This window comes from Cajanus cajan, chromosome 9, assembly GCF_000230855.2.
Source record: "Cajanus cajan strain Asha chromosome 9, NIPB_CcT2T_4, whole genome shotgun sequence".
In the NCBI taxonomy this organism is placed as follows: Eukaryota; Viridiplantae; Streptophyta; class Magnoliopsida; order Fabales; family Fabaceae; genus Cajanus; species Cajanus cajan.
Window position 1 is genome coordinate 2,292,163 of NC_138525.1, and position 22,903 is coordinate 2,315,065.

The 22,903-nt window shown below is 31.5% G+C and overlaps 1 protein-coding gene across 7 annotated transcripts; it reads right to left on the reverse strand.

Moving 5' to 3' along the window:
• Window positions 1-586: 586 nt before the first annotated feature.
• Window positions 587-18,518, reverse strand: LOC109819116 (uncharacterized). Of its 7 annotated transcripts, none has more exons than XM_020384721.3 (23): window positions 18,294-18,518; window positions 17,472-17,666; window positions 17,221-17,251; window positions 16,947-17,131; window positions 16,265-16,424; window positions 13,589-13,685; window positions 12,451-12,620; window positions 11,692-11,858; window positions 11,072-11,257; window positions 10,838-10,927; window positions 8,336-8,416; window positions 6,629-6,772; window positions 6,428-6,510; window positions 5,571-5,712; window positions 5,377-5,460; window positions 5,138-5,296; window positions 4,954-5,041; window positions 4,273-4,353; window positions 4,038-4,104; window positions 3,806-3,902; window positions 2,943-3,059; window positions 2,804-2,860; window positions 587-936 (listed from the first exon to the last, which is right to left on the reverse strand). In XM_020384721.3, exons 1-23 carry the CDS (start codon window positions 18,399-18,401, stop codon window positions 781-783), a joined length of 2,745 nt encoding a protein of 914 aa, XP_020240310.1. In that variant the 5' UTR covers window positions 18,402-18,518; the 3' UTR covers window positions 587-780. The 7 variants fall into 7 exon arrangements, with proteins under 7 accessions (XP_020240310.1, XP_020240335.1, XP_020240326.1 ...); XM_020384746.3 differs by having other exon boundaries at window positions 5,571-5,709; window positions 18,294-18,517; XM_020384737.3 differs by having other exon boundaries at window positions 4,276-4,353; window positions 18,294-18,517.
• Between the last annotated feature and the right edge of the window lie 4,385 nt (window positions 18,519-22,903).

The following is a 22,903-nucleotide window of genomic DNA, read 5'->3' on the forward strand; positions in this document are numbered from 1 at the left end:
ATAAAATTCTCCCTTAAACTAAAATGAACTTATAGAAATTTTCTCAAATTAGCTTTAAAACTTATTTTAAGATATACACAAAATAATTTTAATTTATAAAATAAGTTTGTTTTTCATTTTTTTTTTCTTATTTTCTTCTTTAAATGTTTGTGAATTTTCTTTAACTAAACATGGTCTAAATAAAAATTCGTCTGAAGAACCAAAAATTTTTTAGAAAAATGTAAGATCCACACTTCGAACAAAATATTATACCTCAAAATCCCAGTATTAAGTATAAAGTATATCAGGACATTAAAGAAGTTTCACACATGGTGATAGCGATCCTCATTATGACAAGAACTCTACGCTTTCAAACGAGGATGTTAATCGGTAAATGAATATTTTATTGAAATAATGGTACTTAAGGGAGAATTGGAAACTCGATCGTAGTTATAACTAAAAAAGTATATGATAAGGTAAATTGTATACCATAGAAAATAGAAAATTTAACATTATGCCGCATTCTGTGGTCGTTCTCAATATTTAAAACTAATACATTTGAAATGAAAACGCCCCCTCGTTCAAAAGAGAGAAAAACAACGAAGAGTACAGAAAAATCTCATCTATTTCATTAAAATCTTTCTTTTATTCCTTTTGATCAAACAAAAATTTTAACTCCTTTCTTTCCCTTTCCTTCCCTCCCTTCATCTCCTCTGAACTAAAGAGTACAGTAAAAAGAAAAAAAAATAAAAAGAAAATAAGGATACAATAGATGTAACGAGCAACCTAGACGAACACAAATCATACAGAAATAGAAACCATGGTCCCGACAGAAGTTGGCGATTGCTTGCTTAAAAGTTGAATGGTTGACTGGAGGTATTTGTCTTGTGCACTCATACACGATTTGGCAGTTTCGACCAGTGTAAGGCAAACAGACGACAATTCATTGTTTAGCTGCTAACAATCAAGAAAGAAACCGTTATTAGAAGGCGGAAGTAGAATCTGCAGTGCAAGGCACACGATTCAGAATCAGATACAACTCTGCAAGTTCCAAACATCCAAATTCTAGTGGAATTTGTGATTACAACAGAGTATGATGACTTTCAACAAGGATTGGTCCCTAACATAATACTAGCTGGATTATATTAAGAATGAATAGTTCAAACAAGGAAAGCTTCTCCAAAGGGGTCTTCATACAAGTAAACACATTTGGACTTAATTTTCTGTTTCATTCAACCATCAGGCGGGTTGGGGGTTATTAGAGGCAGGCTTAACTGTTTGTCAATCCTATACAAATATGGTGAATTTTTTTGTTTTAGTTTCTACAGAAGATGGTTTTGATTTTATAAATTTTAGAAGCTTTGAGAATGGTCCCTATCACCATTACTGATTTTGGTCTATAAATTTTAAAAGTTTTAAAAATAGGTCAGTTGGGGTGGGCGGACTGGGATAGTGAAAAATTAAAAGACATTACCAATAAATAAAGGTTGGGTTCGGTTTTCTTAAAAAATCAATTCATATGAATATAAAACAGATAACTGCACCGCATCAATCTAGCTTAAAAAAAATGACTCATTTTTAAAAATCAAATTTTATAAATTCGATTGATTTGGTTCAGTTTGAATTTTTCAAAAATTCAATCCATGAACACTCCTAGAGTGGGGAGAGCCTTGGTGTAGAATATCCTGGAAAATCATTCATTTTGTATCTTCTAACCCTAGCCAAAGTCTGCTACCACAATGGCACAGCAATTGAGATGTAGGGTTCATCAATAAAAAAAATTTTAGATTCTGAACCAGTTTCTATCACAGGAACAAGGACATTTCATTTGCTTCTTCCTTTTACCATGAAATGCTGTAAACTATACTGTATACGTATACTGAACAATGGTATACATAAATTTCTGTTTATAGTTAAATAAATATTAAACGATTACCCTGAATGGGATTAATCTCGCGTGGAAACGGGATGCCTGGGCCAAGATTCCAAAGACTATATTCCATATGTATACATATAGACACGCACACTACAAACCGGTTAACCTGCCTGGGCAAAGACAATATATATACATATAGACACACTACAAACCAGATAGTGGGTTAACCCCCTGTTGATTTAAATACCCAATTATATGGGGAGAAATTCTACAGTACCCATTATAATTGTGGGAGTACCGGAACAGTCATTTTATTTTTATTTTTTTTATTATACTTACTTGTTTTATTTTTATTTTTATTTAATATTTTTAATAATTTATCTGTATAAATTTTTTTTATATCTTTATATTATTTTTATATTTTTTAATTTATATCTTAATGTAGCATCTATTGTAATTAAAAAGTTTAATATTAATATTTTGTTAATATGTTTTAGTTTTTCTTTAATGATAATTTTTTTGAATTTATAGTATAAATTTTTTCAGTTGTATTATTTGTTTTTTTTTTTTTTATGTTTTTATAATATTATTATAATTTTTTTATTTTTTATTTTTTAATTTTGTCATATATAAACAAAATTTGTTATGAAAATTGACTTTTTGATTATTTTTTTTTGAATTAGTCTTTTTGATTAATTCATCTTATACAAATTTTTAATCTAAAATTTGTGTTATTTTGAATTTATTTTTTAAAATTTATTTATTCACATAATTTGATGTACCATAGCAATTCCCTTATATGGGTAGTATTCCTAAATTCGGAATAGTTTTGTAAGATTTGTCGAGAATTTATAAATTGTAATATGAATCCTCTTTTTTACTTTGTAAATTTTTCCCACGTCAATGATAAATAATGAAAACTAAGTTCAAACAATTATAGAAGCTTACCATGAAAGATGATGCAATGCAATTGCAAGCTTCAAGTGCGATAATTCCCCGAGCAGCCTTCATTTTAGCATAATAAATCCGTATTATTATGATTGGTTAAATTAGTCAAACAATATTAATCCAGCCAAAATGACGATACCTGGGAAGGTTCTTGTTGAATAGCACTAAGCAGGTTCTCAAGAACGGGCTTAGACAAAGAAACGAGTTCTTGGTTGTAAGATGAATCCCCATAGTATAATATGTTATTGCCTGGAATCTGGAAAGGAAAAAAAAATATATTGCTTTGGGAAATAAGATACATAAACAATAACTTGTTAGGAACACCGAGATTTACAAAACTGTAAACCTTGCACTTATTATAGTCGGTACAAGAATGATTAAATAGGGGAAGCTGAAGAAAAATATGGGCTAGAAACTGGTTATTAGAACTAAGATCTCACAAATGGCATTATAGTCATATGGTGGAATAAGGGATTATGCCTTTTCCACACTATTAGTGATTTTCATTTCAATGATGATTGAATATAGATGATCATAATAAAATAGTCTCACCCTGCAGGTTGTGCCCAAAGGAAAAGAAAGGCCTTAGCAGGTAAGAAATGATTAATTAACTAGGAAAGATCAAGGAATAGGCAGACAAGGACATTACTGAGCTTTGCTGATAAGACAGAAAGCATGGGAAGGTCGAGGGAAAAGTAAACAGAAGGCGAAATAGATTTGCTAACTGGCTCAGAATAAGTATACTACATAAGATTAGCACTATGCCTCTACTTAAACCCTAAACCTGGAGCTAAGACCGCCAAATGACACTTATATGTTATATCCATTACTTTGGACAAAAAACGAGACTTCTCTAAATACTCAACAAACTAACAATTTGTCTAGTTGATTTTGGAATGAAAGAGGGAATGATATGTCATCTTTTTGTTTCATTAGTGCAATTGAAAAGTTCCTTTTAATCACAAAGACAAAATAAGGAGATGCAAAGTTAGACGCCTATACCTGTGGATTTGCGTGATACGGAAGTCTCTTTTGTGATAAAGTGGTCAACAATAATATGATGGCAGAAAAAATCTGAGTCCTCATCTTTGGTTCAAACCTACAAGGGTTTTCATTCATGAAACAAGATACACAGGGAAAAAGAGAGATTAAAATAATAAGGGAAGTATTCTCAAGGGTTGAAGAAAAAAAAAAAAAAAAAATTCAATCATGATCTGTTCCAAAGAAAACTTACCAAGATTGGGAGCTGACCACCGTAAATAGGTTATTTGGGAAGTATGTGACTGGTAGACTAAAATTACCTTCAACAAAGTTGAAGAAAATCACAGTAAATACACACATACAAGGAAGAGATAAAAAGGAACTAGTTATGAAACATAGTGCATATATCTTTCTATTACAGATTTTAATAGTGGACTGGAGACATCCCAAAAAGAGAGATTAATGTGAAAAACTGATACAATATTTACAACCTGGAACCATAATTAAGAAGCCACATAGCTTTCTAATAGATGAAACTAGTCCTTCAACATCAGTTGGTGTTCGGTAGCCTATAAAATCAAGCAAATCAACAGTTAAATTGTATTTAGATTCTAAGAATGCTACCTAGAGTACTGAGAAAATCCACTCTTTTAGAAACAAGCCATGGTGGTACAATTAATGTACTTTTACCACAATTCTTAAAAGCAAAAACATGATACAAGCAGCCAAAAGACCAAAGAGAACGAGGCTTAATAAAAAACCCTCTTACAAAAGAATAACAGGTGTCTTTAACATATTGATTATTAGTTTGTTTATGGGTTAATCAATAAATGAAGTGAAATGGAAAATATTTTCAAAAGTTGTGCCTATGGATCGTTTTCCATTGCATTGTGCAATGGAATTATAGACCATGGTGTATATAGGTTTTACTTCTACATCCTACTGTATAAACAAGTTCCGGTTGTGAATTGTATAACTGTTATCAAAATATTTTAAGCACCACTGTTTCAACATGGCACATGGAAAATTAGCATTGAATAAAATTCCACAAAATAGACATGCCACAAGTAAAAAATGACAAGCATTCAATTTCAACTATTCAATCATTGGTTCTCAGTACTTCCACAATGTGACAGCAACTAATTTACAGGTTTTACGTATCAACTAACCATCAATTATGTCTAAGATATGCAAACAGCTGATCGCTGAATCAATCAATCCATCTAAATGAGAAACCAAGCCCCCTAAGAGTGCAACCTGAAATTTTCAAACCATGAATCCATGAATATATATATATATATATATAAGTATAAAAAATACGTGCAACTTTGTGTTAAAAACTGACATACCTACCTCTGCAGTTTCTAGAAAAAGATCAAATTGCCTGTGAGCAGAAATAGAAGGTATTGTGACTTCACTAAATGTGATACAGGATTTGACAAAACTCAGATGTTTCTTAGCACATTTCAAAGCTTGAATTGCTAATGAATTGCTAGAGTGAACAAGAGTTTCCTGCAAGACAGCATGACAACAATATAACTAAACATTACCAGGGAGTTTGCAAACAACAGCAAAGAAAAACAATGACAAACCTTAAGCTCGTTTAATCTACCAAAAGCTCCTCGGCAATCAACCAGAAATGCTAAATGGCATTCCATCTCTGCTCCATAATCTACCTAGTGAAAAGAGGCAATTAAGCGTCAGCAAATCATAATCATGGCAAGAACATCACCACAACTAAAGAAAATGACCATATAGGCAAACAATACTGAAAGGAACAACTTACCATGTGCACAAAGCGAGATATTGAATGTGCCACTTGGCCGTCATCATCTTTCACATTCATAAACTCAATATTATCATGTAGTGTCTGAGAAATTTCAAAAAGCATTTGTATGCTCGTTGGATCACTAATGTGACCATTCCTACTTGACAAATAATAATAGATAATTAGATGTTAATGAAATGAATACTTATCACATTCTATTCACCAACCAGAAAGACAGAATCAAGAGTATGTTGCAGGCAGCTAGCATTTCGCAAAAAAAGAATGTGGATGCAATTTCCCATGGAATTTTATAGAGAAAAAAAAAATTCCCATCAATTTTAATTGGGTTTGAATGACCTTGTCTAATCTTAACAGAGCTGACTTCCTAGTCACCTGTGTATATTTATTAGTCCAGTCACTTTATAGCAGCTCTTATTGTCCACGTACAGGGGATTTAGAAGTGGAAAAAAATGAAAGGTTATATGGAATTGTACAATGTTAGCAGCTATTTGAGGAATTTACTGCAGCCTAATGCCAAAATTTATCCAGAAATCTTACCATGTTTCATAAGGTAGGGTGGATTTCTTGGTTCTTAGTGTGTTTGGATGGTGAGTTTTGAGAGAAGAAATCAATTTTTAAGTGGATTTAAATACAGAATATCAAGTTGACTTTTTTGGATGTCAAATCCAAATAAATTTCAAAATAATTAAGTAACAAATGAAAAGTTAAAAATTCTAATTCCTTAAAGAATCAAACTCTCAAAGAACATATATATCATAGATGAACTAGAGAACCAAGTTGAAGTCATGTGAACAGCAGCAAGGGTGATTGGAATGAAAAGAGTAGAGTAAAACAATATTTGTGATACAAGGTACCTTGTTGCCATATTAAGGATGTGCAAAAAGACAACATCCTGCGACTTGCCATACATTACATCTATGATTTCAGGAAACTGAACCTACAAAATAATAACAAAAACCCAAATCACCAATGGTATTTAATATTTATAACACATGTATTGAAAAAATGAAAAATAGAGAAAGATGATTAAGTACAAGATATTATTAGGATCATACCAGAGAAAATACATCTTCCAGATGCTTAAAATGAGACAGAAGCTTCACCACAAGAGACTGCAAGCTCAGCATTTCATCCTCCGTAACTCCCTTATTCCGAGCCCGTTTTGAAATTCCTTCCAAAATTGTGTTCAAATGGTTATCCTGGCAAAAACAAATGTATTTAGAGGAAAAATTACAAAATAAAGTATTAAATATTATTCTAGTCATTTGAGAGTCACAGGTATATCAATTCAAAACTAAACTTTATATTTGGATAACAATTAATCCATCCAGAGGCAGAGTTTAAATCTCAATATTTTCTACAGATTTTTTTTTATATCGTCAAATATATGTCTGACTAATGCTTATTACTTAAAGAACATACTAATACATAACAATAAACAACAGATAGGGAGAAAGAATGCAGAAAAAGGAGGATAGGATATTGTTCTTGCACAAAGGACTAAGAAACTTATTTCCAAAGAATTGAGTTATAGATCTCTAGTTACTTTTGGGGGATTGGCTTGTATTCTTAGATTCCGGTACCCTTACCCCCATTGATTATTTAATCAGGACAAGTGTTATTAGTAATTCAATAAGAACTTAGAGATTCTCAATTTTCTCGCCACTTTTGTCTAAATTCCACTTCCTTTAATGTCTGAACTTCATTCAGCATTATAGAATCAAAATCCACTACTTGCCTGTGAAAAAATACTTCGCCATTAATTTGTTTCCGATATGGGACATCAAGTTTCGTTCTGAAGAAGCATGTTCTATCTCTCAGAGATCGCAAACAAGTTGCAGATTGAAAAGTTTAAAGTCTGAGATTGAGCATGTGGATGTAACTGGGAGGCAATAAAGCTTGCCAGCATACCCACTTGACTGACAAAACTATAATATGTTGATATAATGTGTAGATCTAGATGATGACGACTAAATGCCAAACATCAACTTTTAAATAACATTCGGATAATATAGTGTTAACTGCCTAGTCAAGACAAGCGTCAGTCACCCCTAGAGAGTTTCAAACCTCTCCTGGCTGCAGACTTACAATTACTCCTACTGCCTTCTGTATCACTTTTTATATAAATCTATTAAAAGAATCTCTAATGAGAAAAAAGAATATGACGGAGAAGAATTTTTCTTTCTTTCTATTTCTTTTCTTTTTAAATTCCTGTATCAAATTTACATTATAAAACACCAACCATGATTATCAAATTAGCAACAAATGGATAAGAACCGTATTGAAGCACAGCTTAGCTTAGCCTTTGACAAAGTTTTAATGTTAAGGTAGAGTTAAATTTGCATACATTACCGAAAAAGAAAAATGCATAGCTTAGAACATGAATCACACTAAGCTAAATTAATCAAACTTGAACCATAAAATCAATGCCTTAAGCAGATAGAAATTTCAGTGCAAGGTAATATTTAACACCTGTTTATCCACAGCTTTATAAGGATAATTAGTGCTTCCATGGTTACTAAAGCACTGTTGTTATTTTTTTTTTATAAAAAATCCAAACCTTTGACATATAATATTTTTTAAGTCAGAAATAAAAAAGTGCTTACAACATATGCATAACAGCCCAAATCATCTTTACCATGTAAAATGGCCAACAGATTAGTGGAGCCAACAAAGAAGATACACAATGGCATAAGAAACCTCGTATTCATTCAAAAACATAAAGAACCAACAACAGTCTGATTGTACTCACTTGCACTTACCTTCTGGTTCTGAAGAATAAGATCAGTATAAGCATCTACAACCTTCAGGTATTCATCAAGGCTATCGTACAGAGCAATAACCTAAAGTTGCAGCCAAATTAGAGAACAAATGAAATACCAGGAGGAAAAAATGACAGTTGAAAACATGCTTACAAATAGATTCCAAACTAAATCTTAGGGAACCACATTTTTACAGAGGTAAAAATTACCATTACCCAAATTGACCAAGAGTGGTAAGCATAGTATAACAGCAGAGGTATAGAACCAAAACCTGAATGCTTAGATCTGCCCTGGGATTGGATACAATTACAAAAACAAACCCTCTTATAAAAAAATAAGAGGAATTGCTTGCATGTTAAAATCAGGGAGATTTATATTGTAGATATTATAAACAAATCAAGTTTATACTATTTGTAAACACTAGGGTGAAGAGTATATAATTATTTAGTTTTCAATTAATTATCTTGAAGGCTAGAATCAACCCCCAATTTATCACCCTTGATTCAGAGGTCAATACTTCCTTAACTCATCTGACTTTCCCTAATAATCAGTATAAAATATAACAATATCTAACCAAACACACCAGTTTCCAACAGTTGGGAAACGGATGTTAATGACTTTACCTTAAGTCTCATTTGCAGTAACCTAACCAGTAACCACTAAGGAAGCACACAAACCGAGAATAGAGTAGAGAAATAGATGGAGAATATAATGTGGCTCAGCCTACAGTCTATACATGCCTTTTACATTTTACGTGACAGTTTTTAGAGATAATGCTCAAGACCTCCAATTTGAAATGTTTATTCCAGAAAAGGGTGTGTAATAAATTGCAATTATGCCTTGCAGTATTTAATTTAGGAAAAATGGGGAGTTATGCTTTGTAGTGAATAGCAGATATTGCATATGAAAGTTATGCTTTGTAGTGTTTAAGTTAGGATTAGGGTATAAGGGGGCAGTTATGGTGTTGTATTTGTAAGTTTCGGAACAGAGAACATTCTATGGTTACATTACATGAGTCTCTAGGACAGTAATATCATTCCTGACATGTATAGGCAGTAATAGTATGTTTGCGTTTGAATAAATATTTTCAACTAGCCCATGATGATTTGTAATTATTTTACAGGAAAAGTTATACAGCCATCTTCATTAAGTGTGCAAAAGATTAGAGAGTAAAGAGATCTACTTAATATTTTTAAGATAAAATCTGCTTGAGTTATTTTTCTCACTGTTTCATTCATCTTATATCTTTTGCTATTTTAAGAGATTTCCATATCTTCAGTATATACGTCCTCCTTCTATATTTGTTTTGGATACACCTAAAAACATTATTGAAGAAGAGAATATATTCAAGAAAAGAGCATAAGACCTGACAATAATATATTAATATATCCTCCTAGACAAAGCAAACAATAAAAAACAAAGAGTACACCAAATTCCCCCCATCCCTTTCTTTCTATTAATGAATACTTCTTCCTTGCATTCAAAATAACATTTTACACAATAAGAGATGACCCCATGACACCATATAAAGTCTACTTAACCGAATAACACTCAAAATCTATTTGAGATGTTTTTCTCTCTGTTTCTTTCATCTTTTATCTTTTTCTGTTTTAAGGTGATTTCCTATCATAAGATATATATTTCTTCCTCCTATATTTGTTTGGTAAAATTAAGAGTGAGAGAGAAAGGGATTAGATAAGAGGATGTATTGATGAAAGAAGTGCAAGTTCAGAAAATGATATATCCACCTAAAAGAAGCAAAAATTAAAAAATAACAACTATTGGGAAAAACCCAAGTCCCACATCGACTAGAAATTAGGCAATTGAATAGTATATAAGTGGAAAGCAACTCTCACCTTACAATTGTAGGGTTGAGTTAGGCTTAATCCACTATTCTAACATGGTATCAGAGCCATTTAGATCCACTTTAAAAATGGGCCACCACCATTGATGCATGCCTCATAGGCATGAGGGGGTGTATTGGGAAAAACCCAAGTCTCGCCTATCCTAGATCATTAAAAAGGACCACCCACTATTTATCTACGTACCAAGCCCAATAGTGCTAGACCCAATAGTGCTAGACGTGAGGGGGTGTATTGGGAAAAACTCAAGTCCCACATCGACTAGAGATTAGGTAATTGAATAGTATATAAGTGGAAAGCAACCCTCACCTTACAAGCCGGTTTTGTAGGGTTGAGTTAGGCTTAATCCACTATTCTAACAACAACTAATGAAGAGCATGCTAACTGATCTCTCCCAGCCTCTTTCCTCCTATTAACAAATTCTTCTTCCCTGAATTCTAAATGACGTTTAACAGAATAAAATTTTAAATGCCCCTGACACCACTGTCGCCTACCATGAAAGGAAACAACACAGAAAATAAACAATTCCCCTCAAGGAGTAGATGGATGAAGAGATGGATATTTAAGAGTATATGCAATTGCAAAGAATGCAGAATGTAACTCTGAAATGATGCTAGATGGACTAGAAATTTACAAATACCTGAATAACTTTTTCTATCACAGCATTGACAATATCAACAGAGGACTTTCTTTCATACAGCCTGAATCCAAGCAATCTGTAATTCATGTGCTGTACAACCAAAAAGAAGAACAATAAAACTGGAAGTTGGAAAAACTGAAACAAAGGATGCATCTAGAATAAGGTAAAATTGTAAATAACTTTATAATTTGTACAAGAAGTATTCAAGGTACAATAGAAATTGCAGAAGTATACCTGATCAAAGGAATTATCCTTGCTAAATTCAATGAGACGAAGGATCTGCACAATGTTGGAACTAACTACTTCAATAGGGAGTTCCTTCAGTAAATGATGAAGAACGATTGAGACACACGAAACACTCCCCAAATCTTGTTGATTCTTCATCAATCCAAGCTCTGATAGAACTTCATTGACTTGTCTCTTTAGCACAGTAATATAAACTTAGATCAGCATAAAACATAGGATATAGAGGGGAGAAATGCGAGGGGGGGGGGGGGGAATAGCAAACTGACTTTCTTTTTTCTACTGTCCAGTTTCTGAAAAGGATAACAATGACAATAATTCTTGCTGAAGATTAAGATATAAAACTTGAGTATTCATTATAATAATGAAAACAACCCGAACCATTTAGTTAATTATATGTGTATATGCATGTTTCATGAAGTTTCAACCTGCATTTCCGCTCCCTTGAAATGCTCAAGCAAAATTCAACAGAAGAGAGCAAGTATACCACCAATAAATGAAATTTCAATTATACACTTTCGTATGACCAAGATATATGGAAATATGATCATATATAATATTGTCCAATACAAGTATACTGTATACTTGTGACAATAAACTTAATAGCATACCTGAGACAACCCATTAAATATACACTTCATAATATACTCAATGGTTGGTTCCATCAGACTGACTTGCAATTTTCTGTCAAGTGTAACATTTTTATCAGTTCTTTCCTTGGCTGACAAGATTTGCATCAAAATAACTCTGAGGTCATTGACACATGTAACAAGATAGCCTGTTCCAGTTGCACAATTTATGAAAATAAACATGAGAAAGGAGTATATAAACAACAATCAGATACATTAAATTCAGAATGAGCAAACTCAGTGACCTTTTCATCCCATTTTGGAAAAGGAATAAGAGAAAAAAGTAATCATTATGGGCTACCAAGCACTGCTATAGAGCACAGAATTTCATATAGGAAAGAGTATGGAGCAATAATCTAGATTCATTGATTCTGTTTTCTCTGAATAACTGGTGAAATCATGTGTTTACCAGACTACTTTTCACACTCTCAACAGCTTTCCAGATTTGGCAATTTATGGAAGAAGTACAAGAACTTTAAACAAAAGTATTTGTGACTGTACTGGCCCCAAAAAGTATATAAAAGTTTGCACCGAGGTCTTGGATTGCAGATTGTAAGGGTGTTAGAGCATTATGATAAACAATTACATATGTAAATATGAATATGTAAAGATCAGACCAAAATATATCATTATATCTAGATACATACTAATCTTATTTTAACAATTAAAAGGGGTCCATCTGCTTCTTGTTTAAATGTTTTGCACATCCTAAGAATAGATATATAATACCCACAAAAATACCTATATCGTGTGAAGGCAGCTTCTGAGCACAGTGAGCCATATAAAGACGGCAATATGCAGATGCCACTGGATCTCCTAATCCTCTTGTCATCATTACCAAGCGTTGGAGGCTGTCTAAAGGTTGGTCAAGCAGAAACCGCCAGCAAGGCAATATTGCAAGCTCCAAGTAACTATAGTACAATTTCAGATAAACAGTCAGAAAACACCAGTCAGTGAGAAACAATCTTTAGTGCAAGTGTGCAACAGCTTGTAAAATGTTATTAACAAACTCTTTTATGCAATATTGACAGAAAAAATTGTTTGTCAGTTGTCACATTAAACCTAATCTTCTTTGTATTAACAGTACATAACAGGTTTTAAAACATGAAGTAATTATAAATTAACATAGGAGTGGGACACCCCACAACAAAGCAAATATCTGCAAATTAATGATCACTCCATAATACTAGTAACCCAAAAATATCCTACATGTAGCCAGTCCAACTTTTTACTATCAAAACTCATGTATTTTATAACTATTCACCATCTGTAGTCTCAATTTCTAACTGAAACCAAATCACAACAAAAGCTTAAGCTGCCATGTAATGGGCAAGAAAGCTTTAATATCTGACACAACGTGCTCCCCTACTAAAGTCCTATGCCTGTAGTAAAATAAAGGATGAACCACCAGCAGCCAGCCACCTTAAACCATATGCTGAAATTATAATTTAATCAGAGGAACAAGGCAACAATGATCAAAGAGGCATTGATAGCATATCAAGAACCAAATTATCTAAAACGCATAAGCAGTTAAACAGAGGCCCAGGAAGAGTTTTTATATATAACAAGACTGTGCTTCGTCCAAAAATGTAGTTTTTGTAGCTTAGTTGAAATTAAGGTGACTATTTCTTTGTTGAAGTGGGTTTGGGTTTAGTTTTAAGATTACCCAAATATAGATGGCTGTGATTTTTGCAAGATCACAACAATGTGTCTTTAAAAGTGAATCCCTAGAAATTATAACTGTGATTATGAAGAAAATAGATGTAAACATGGCATCAGAAAGTCTCAAACCAACTCAAGCAGAGAGAGGAAAAATAACTTTAGGGGAAAAATCAAGTAAGGAATAAATTAAATACAGGGCAAAGGTTAAGGACTTCACATGCGTGGAAGAAGCTCTTGCACAGCACCAATTTTGCTGAACCAATTATAGCAAGTTTCTTTGGCATCAGCACAAATATCCCTCGCTTCAAAGTTTTCTACAAGATTCAAACAAAACATTCAAGAAAAAAGATGCGACTTTTAAATTAGGACCATCTATCTCATGCAGATCATCAAGCTTGAATGATATGTACAAATTAGTTCCAATAAACAAGATACAAATTGAAACATATCTGGTGATTTCTGATGTTTGAGATAGTGAGAACTGAGAACCTTTTCTGCAGTATCCCAGTAAAAATGTTTTCAATTGGTTCATTTATCCTAGATTGGAAATAAGTTTGTAGGGATATAATAAATTACTAATTAATTAATGATGATTCTCCCTATAAAGCATGTACTTCTCCATGATGAAGGAATATTCCAAAATGTTGGTATATATACAGATCATATTCATGTCCGATACTGATACCAACACCAATACTCTAATAGAATGGAATTCATATATGATTTATGTGGTATAACATTTTTTATATCCACTACTTTTAAATTACTGGCCAGACTCAAAATAATTACACCAGGACATGGAGAGGGTGTACACATGGAACTTATGATGGGTTAAGATAATCACAAATAAAAAAATATATTTTGATTTTTTTAACAAACATAATATACATATTTTATTTAATATAAACTGTTACACCCATCTCTTAATTTTTTAAAAGAACAAATTGCAGTTGTGTACAGTGTCAGATGCTCATCTGTACCCATGCAACTTAGGTTGCTTCTACTTTTAAGATGCTGCACCATTTTAAAAACAATTAGGCCCTGCATCAAAAAAATAAAAACTCTTCATAAATTATATTGTTATTATTATTATTATAATATATTACCACAGCCTGCTCAAAAGTGGTACAACCAATTGGTTTTATGGTTAGTTTGGTTATGCGTCATGCCAGCAACAGTTTTGTTGACCTAGATACAAACATGGCGGGCAGAATCTCACTCACAAAAATTTAGAGTGATTGACAGGGCCTTTGAACCTAATACCTGAGCATCCATGATTAGCATGTGCCAAGAAACCAGTATTCATGATTTAAGAAGCACAAAGTATTTTATGTTATTTGTTATATTTTTTTTCTTCAAAATGTAGCCATTTATAAGCAATTAAGCATTAAATATTTAGATGTATTTCAGGGCAAGCCTTGGCATAATAGTGAACTTGCTGCCTTGTGACCTGGATGTCATGGGTTCCAATTTTGGAAATAACCTCTTCACTATGAGGGGTAAGGTTGCATACATCTACCTTGCCCAGACCCCACTAGGTTGAGCCTTGTGCATTGAGTCGCCTTTATACACTTAGTTGTATTTACAATCACTATTTTGTATTATTTATTAATTTATGTATACCTTAGTTGTTATACTTTTATTACTACTATATATTATTATTAAATAACTATTACTACACAATAAAGATATATAGTTATTTTTAGTGTAAATTACGCTGACACCACTTGAAGTTTCGTGAATTTACACAGAACTTCATTGCCTTTCTAACACTTACCGCATCCTCCCTTATAAGGGTCCTATTGTAATGTTTTCAAACAGGTTAATGTAATGTTTAAGGAGGTGTCAATGTAATGTTTCTCAAACAATTAAGCAGGTTAGTGTAGGAGTAAAAAAAGTAGGGAATCTGTATGCAATTTCACAAAACCTTTTTTTATCAATTACAGGAATTTGTATTAGAACTTATTAATGCGTTGTTTTAAAGAAAATAATGGATTGTGTTTTATATGACATGATATTTTGTAAACACATCATTTATTTTCATATAATTATGACACCATCAAATTCAAATTTTACTCTAATCGATTTGAACCAAACAAATCATGCCTTGACCTGGTATTTAAAACATTGACTAAAAAAAAAATAGGAAGGATGACAAAAAAAGAAAATCTATAACTAAAAGGAAGAAAACTAGGTGCTATTTGATATCAATACAGTTTTCAGGTTATAACTTACTTTTAGGAAAATGCTCAGAAGAACTATTTCATTCATAATTTTTCCATTCCATCTCTCCTATAAGACAAAAATACAAGAACAAGGGCAAATTAGAAAACACGGTTTTTTACATTTCAAAATTCTTCACCAATTTCTTATCCAAATCTAAACTATAATATAATCACAATGATATTGCCAACATCACCATTACCATGAAAAATAAGACCACTATCAACCACACCATTGCCATTACTTACCTCAGCAATCCCTCTAACTAACACTGTAATAAATCCCTTTGCCACAATTTATTATATCAGGACTCTCCATAACCTTACTCAAGTGAGAGATTCAATTGGCAGCCATCTTTGAGCTTCAAGAATTTCATTAATGACTAGCAAACATTAGAGATGTCCAGGAAAATTTTCTGGATATCCAAAATTAATAATGAGGAATCAAACAACCTCATTTTATACAGCATAAAATTTTAAGGAATTAAAATGCCACACTAAGTTAAAACACAGAATCCTTAGTCTTCAAAACATTAGCATGAAAAAGATGTCATGTTGAAAAATTATTATCATGCTCAAACAAACCATGTATTTATCCTAACTGAATAACATAACTACAAATTATGTAAGTAAACAATATTTTATGAGTGAGCTTCAAATGGATAAAGGACCTGCTAAGTTGCAGCATAATGCTCCATCTTCAGAAAACTCAGCTTTCCGCTTTATACGTTGCCAAACCAAGTTCCCAAGCATGTCCATAATATCTGTGACAAGAACAAAAAGTGTAGGATAAAACTCGAATACTGATGTATCCATCAGAAGCTTAGCAACCTGCAAATAGAATAATCAGTTTCAGACCCACATAATCAATCAAAATCAAGGCAACTTAGACAAGAAATGGAAGAAAAAAAATGGCAGAGACAACACAGTAGAAGAATAATGATTACCGAGTCATTTCCATATGTTACCAAAACCTTTCTTGGTAAGAATCATATAAACCAATCATATATCACCTTTCGAAATATAATTTTGAAACAAGCTCCATACTCTTCCATCAAGAAGCATTATCAACAACCTCATTAACAATAAAAGGAGTCTCTAAGATTTTCCTAGCTTCTATCAAAACACCTAAAGAAACTAAATATCATACAAAAGCACCAAGTATCAATCAACCTACTAATTAAAACCTTCAGGAGAGTCAATTAAATGAGTTACCGACATGAAATCATATTCTAGTTAAATGGAATAACTAAAAACAAAAATGACTCTTTCTTCATGATTTCAAAAGCAAAAGGGTGATTTCACTCATGCAAACTATTAGGTTGAAAAGTCATTAAATACATTAAAGTTCACCTTTATTGATAACTTTAAGGATGTTACACGATCTTCAGCAAGCCAGGAACGAGTAATTTCATCTTTGAGCTCATGTAGTCGAGACACATACTCCTGCCAAGTAATCGTCTTGACACCCTCATCTGCGAATTTTTGTGGATCATCCAATTCCTCCAAGTGCATATTTGTTGAGGATTTATCATGTACTGAAAATTAGGATATCACTTAACTTAAGTGAAGATAAATAAAGGGTAAAAAAACAAAAGGAAAAAACAATGTAGAAGATTTGACATACATTTTCCACCTCTCATTAAAACATCAGGCATCTGTAATATAAAAAATAATAATAATAATTAGATAGTTATAAGATAAAATGAAATGGTTAAAGTGCCTGAAGTGTAATCACAAAACATGTTTCCAATGTATACAGATATAGCATACTTTATTTGCCCTTAGCCATCTTAGATACCACAATATTTATATGAATTACAGCTTCTTTAAAATTTATATAAACCAGAAAGAAAAAAAAAATACTGTAAAACTCACTGAAGAAACTGAAACCATCTTGGAGACAGGAAACCTCTGCATTAGTAATCTCCTGAAAGATGTCCACTCCTTCGTTGGCTGATGATCAACAGATTCATTCATGTTGTCATGATCAAGGGAGGTAGCGTTTGAATCATTATCAGTTCCTCTCAGCGGATCAAAGAAATTGGTGTTCCCACGATCTACAACTTCAACCTAAAACGAGAAAATCAACAACGAAATGAATATTGTCAAAAGTTCAACATATGTAAAATTTTACGGTCACAAATCACCCTAAAAATCACAACTGCGGGATTTTTTATTTTTTTTTTCATTGAGCAAGTCAACAGAAATTAACAAGTCCTAAAATGTAGTTACTCGACTATATCCCCTCCCCGACCTCCCCTCCTTTCCCCAGCTTTAAGAGTGCATAATTTCGTTGCTACATAAGCTACCAACTTACAATTCATGACTATGATTGTTTAAATCTCTATCCAGATTATTACCTCAGATTTTACAGAGCTAATTACACTCACATCACTCGTCTAAAAAATATTGAATCATTAGACGGCATTAAACAGAATATAAAAGTTTCTACACGAGGAAAGACAAATAGAAGCCAATTTAACCGAACGATTAAAATCGTAGGCGTTTTCATATTTCAGGAATACAGAACCGAAAGCCTTTACGAAATCAAAAAATGGATATATTTCGGGGTGCATTCGAAAAGGGTGAGCGCAACACCGATTCTGCATAGTCACAATCACTTCTCCAGCGATCAAGGTAGCGTACATGTTAACACAGAAGAAAAAATTGCGAGAGTAATTGTGATGTGAACTGGACCTGGGCGAGAGGTGGAGGTGGAGCTGAGAGAGGATGAGCGGCGGCGCGTACGCGAGGGAGCGCGTGAGCTTCATTCTCGGCACTGTAATTTCGAGGTCTGAACTCCATGGGAGCATTCAGCGACGAGAGAGGGAGGGATTCGGGGTTTTGTCTTTGTTTCTTTTCTGAAAGAGACTTGAACAGTGAAAATGCAATGCAAGATCAGCGTGACTAGCGAGGAGAATATCATGCTGATGCTTCATACGTGTCCTTCCCAATTCATACTTTCACATTTTTTTAATATTTTTTAAAATACATTTTCGATGAATATAGGTTCACTTATTTAATATTTTAAACTCCATAATTTTACTTGCACTGTTTTTAGTATCTGCCATTAACTTTTTTTTACCAAAATTAAAAAATAACAACTAAACTTAAAATCAAAATTATATTACTATGGAAATAAGACGCATGAGAAAGTTTTTCTCAAAAGTTTTTTTTATCCTTGAGATATAAAATTTCATTTTCGTTCTACATCCATAATAAGTTATTCTTGAAGATAGAGATCTCTTATTTATCAAATTATCTTCTTTTTCATTAAAAAAATTGACTCATACTCATACTAGTTAACTCCCACAATGTCCTTGTGATTAAATCAAGCAATGAGTAACTTATTATTACATAATAAGTTAGTTATTGTGCACAACTAGATAATGTTCTTCCACATACACAATAAGGTACTTTTGAAGTCAAAGATCTCTTATTCATCAAACTACCTTCCTCCTCCTTGAAGAAAATTGACTCATACTCATGTTAGTTAACTTCAACAATACCCCCACAAAGTTAAGAGACAATAAGTATCTTAATAATGAGACTTGTAACCTATACGTAAAAGTTAAAAGAATATACAATGTTCACATTAGAAATATCAATTTATATCCCACATTAATAAGAAATGGTAGTTTGACAAAGAATTAACGCACAAAATCTAAAAAGATTTTAGAAAAAGGTAAATATAAGAACTAAGTTTTTTAACTTTAAACTATATGGATTAAAAGGTAAAATTAGTGAAATTAAAAGAACTAAAAGCTATTTTAACCTTTTTTAAATTAACTATTTATAAAGTTAACAATTTTTTTTAGAAAATTGTGGAAAATATATCAATAATGAGCTATTTGTAGGGTATCTTGGTTCCACATTTAATATGTTTGGAATTAATTTTGTTGAATCCAAGATAACCATAATCATGTTTGCTATATGTTTGACTATTGGCAAACTCGATTTTAAGATGTCTAAATTTACATCTACTTGAAAGCAAATATTAATAGATTCTCCATAAATAAATAAAAAATCAATTTTGAGGTTTTATCAATCCAAATTTATAATTACACAATCAAAATAACTTTGATAACAAGTTTTAAAATAATATTAAATATGAAAATCAAATTCATATTTTTATCAGTTGAATCCTGCCTAAAATATAAGTTTTAATAATGATAAATTCTTAATTTCAAATTTTTGTATAGAAGAGTTATCATGTAATGTGCTAATAATTTTGTTCAAATATTTTAGAAATATCTATATCTAATCAAAAGGTTGACTAAGTCTAAATAGTTCAGAAGGTTCTCAAGACATCTCTACATATGAATTAATTTGGTTGGACTACCTATTAGCACTAGAATCTTGTTTATCCCAAACAAGAAGATGAACATCATGTATTTCTGGTTAAAAAGGTTCAAATTAAAACATTTATTTTTAAGATAAATGTTTTAAAGACCTGGTTCAAAAAACCAACACTAAGTTATTTATCAGAAGACTCTAGTTAAAACATAGCTTCTTAGAAGATTTTGTACTAAAAATTTTGTTCATAAGGCTTGAAGATAAGACCTACTTAGAAGGTACCTCATCTAAAGAAAAAGTTGAGTGTACTAGAAAAGACAAAATACATTGATATCAACCTTGCATAAAAATTATGCTAGCCTCAACAAATCTATTTTCAAAGGCTATAAAAAGGTAGACAATGGACTCATTTTAAAGCAAGTGAGATCAAAGAGAAAAATTAAAACACAAGCTATCAAGATGTAATTCTTGCTTCATACTCTTATTCGATTAGAGATCTCCACTTCAGCATTTTAGATCAATTTTGTAATAGAAAAAGAAGTGTGAATCTTCTTTAATGGAATCTCCATTATAGGAAAACTTGTTGTAATCTTAGCAGTGAGCAAGGTTACAAAACTCATTTGTTGTAAGCAACTTTTCTACCCAAATCCGGGTGTGCAAAGATGTAGGAAGGCAAAAAGAAACCACAAGAAGTGTTATATAATCTCATAGCAGGTGGTTGTGAGATTGTTTTTCTCAACATTTGGTTGAGCGCGAAAATCTCAATAAATAATTGACTGTTGGCTATTAACAAGTGACTATGTAGTAGTGTTTGTATATCAGTATGTGGTTAAGTTATTTTTGATCAATTGGTTGTGATGATGAAAATCTCAGAAATTTTTGTGCAATCTCTCTTACTTAATCTCTTTACCTGTTTTATTTATCTTACTACATCTTATATTCTATTGCTATAAAATATGTTTTGAAAACCAGTAAGCTTAGAAACTACTTTCAAAATAATTCTCTAAGTTTTAATACTAGAAGGGTTTACATTCTAAAGAACAAAATTTTACAAAGAATTAATTTTTAAAGAACTAAACAATTCAACCCTTCCCTTGTAGTCTAACATTCACTTTATTATTATCTAAATAAAAATCACATTATTTTTCACTTAAAATTATGCCAATTATGTTGATTTAAAATCAATTATACGGATACATATCAAACACACGTAATCAATTAAAAATATATGATAATTGATTATAAGTATAATTGTGTATTGTTATAAATTATAATTTATTATAATTAAAACAAACACTTGTTTAGATGAATTAAATGAAAAATCTTTGAGGATTTAATTTTATGTAAAAAATCAATTTTACAATAAAAATTGTTAAGAAATAATTACAAATTCTAAAATTTCAATTTCATTAAAACAAATTTTCTTTTAAAAATTTGTTTATAAATTTTCCTAAACATACAAAAAAAAATTCTGCAAAGGATTTATAATATTTCTTAATAATGCGATGAAATAATTATATTCTTAAAAAAATTATTTTAAGAAACATATTTTAATCACGTATTTTTTTTTTAATTAAAGGGGTTAATCATTTAAAAAAAAAACCAATTAAAACTACGAAAATATAACATAGAAGTTACATAAGCTCTAGCAATCCAAAAAAATAAAATAAAACAACATAAAAAGATCCCCAAATTATAAGAGATATTCCAAAGGTGAACCATTGATATACGTGATTTATATTATACAGTTACAGTACTCAAATAATTCAAATGTTTTAATTTTAAAAATGTAAAATTACAATTAAATCCTATGTATAACATTTTCAGTTCTCAATTTTCACGAACACTATGATGGCTACGAAGAAGTCGTTAAAATAGAGTTGCAAACAGGGCGATACCTCTGACAAAGATCTGCCACCAAAGGAGCAGAAGCAACTCTCCTCTGTTTTTACATAATCGTCATGGAAATGTAAACTATTATCATTGTATTGCAACACATTTGGCATGTTTAGGCTTTTGTCTCTTCTTGTTGCTGGATAAAAGCCGTTGTGATTGTTCGATAAAGCATATGGTATATTTTGAGTGATATTTCAAAAAATTAAAATATTTATTATTTAATTCTTATTAAATAAATGTTTTATTTATTTTTTGTTTACTGATTTTCTTTTATGCTTTTTATTTGATTTTTTAAGGGTTAATTTTACCGTATTTTATAAAATGGTTGATTTGGTTTTAAATAATTTTAAGAAATAATCTTTTCATTATAAATATAACATTCAAAAAAATTTGAGAGTTCTTCCCACACATCTTCTTTTTATCATTTTATAAATTTTATAGGATATTTTTATTTAAAAACTTGATAGTTTTATTATCCAATTATTATTGGGAATAACCTGTTAGCCATCTCCAATTAATTACTTTTATAATTATAAAAGTTTCATATAAAAAGATAAATGGTAATTAGTGGTTGACGATGAAGATGGACAATATACAACAACACCTTGGACTTTATGTGCGTGGGAGGTGAAGTTGGATGCAGAATGGATCTCTTAGCAAATCAAACGGTTTCAAACATGTATGCTTATATATAGTAAAATTGATGAAAAATCGTTCATGATAATACTGTATTTACTGCAATCATTGGGGCAAATAGTGGGTTGCTTTCGTGTATTACAACTCAAACTTTCCATGGAAGTATGAAACAAAGGTGACTGCGTCATAAAGTAACGAATATAAGTACCAATGACTTGACTGTTATGGCTATTGGGAAGGGAACTTGCTTAAAAATGAAAAAAGTGAAGGGAATTTCCTACAGGTCACGTAAGCATAATCTTCGAACATGTCTAAATTTAATTTATCTTTTTTCAAAGAAATTCAAAAGGGATATTGCAGAATACACGACTTGTCCAGCTTCTTTGGATGTCGGTTTTTACTTTTTAGGTTCTTGTTGTAGACTCACTTGTTACTTATTAAACGTGATTCACGTTACGTGAAACTGTACATCTTACCCT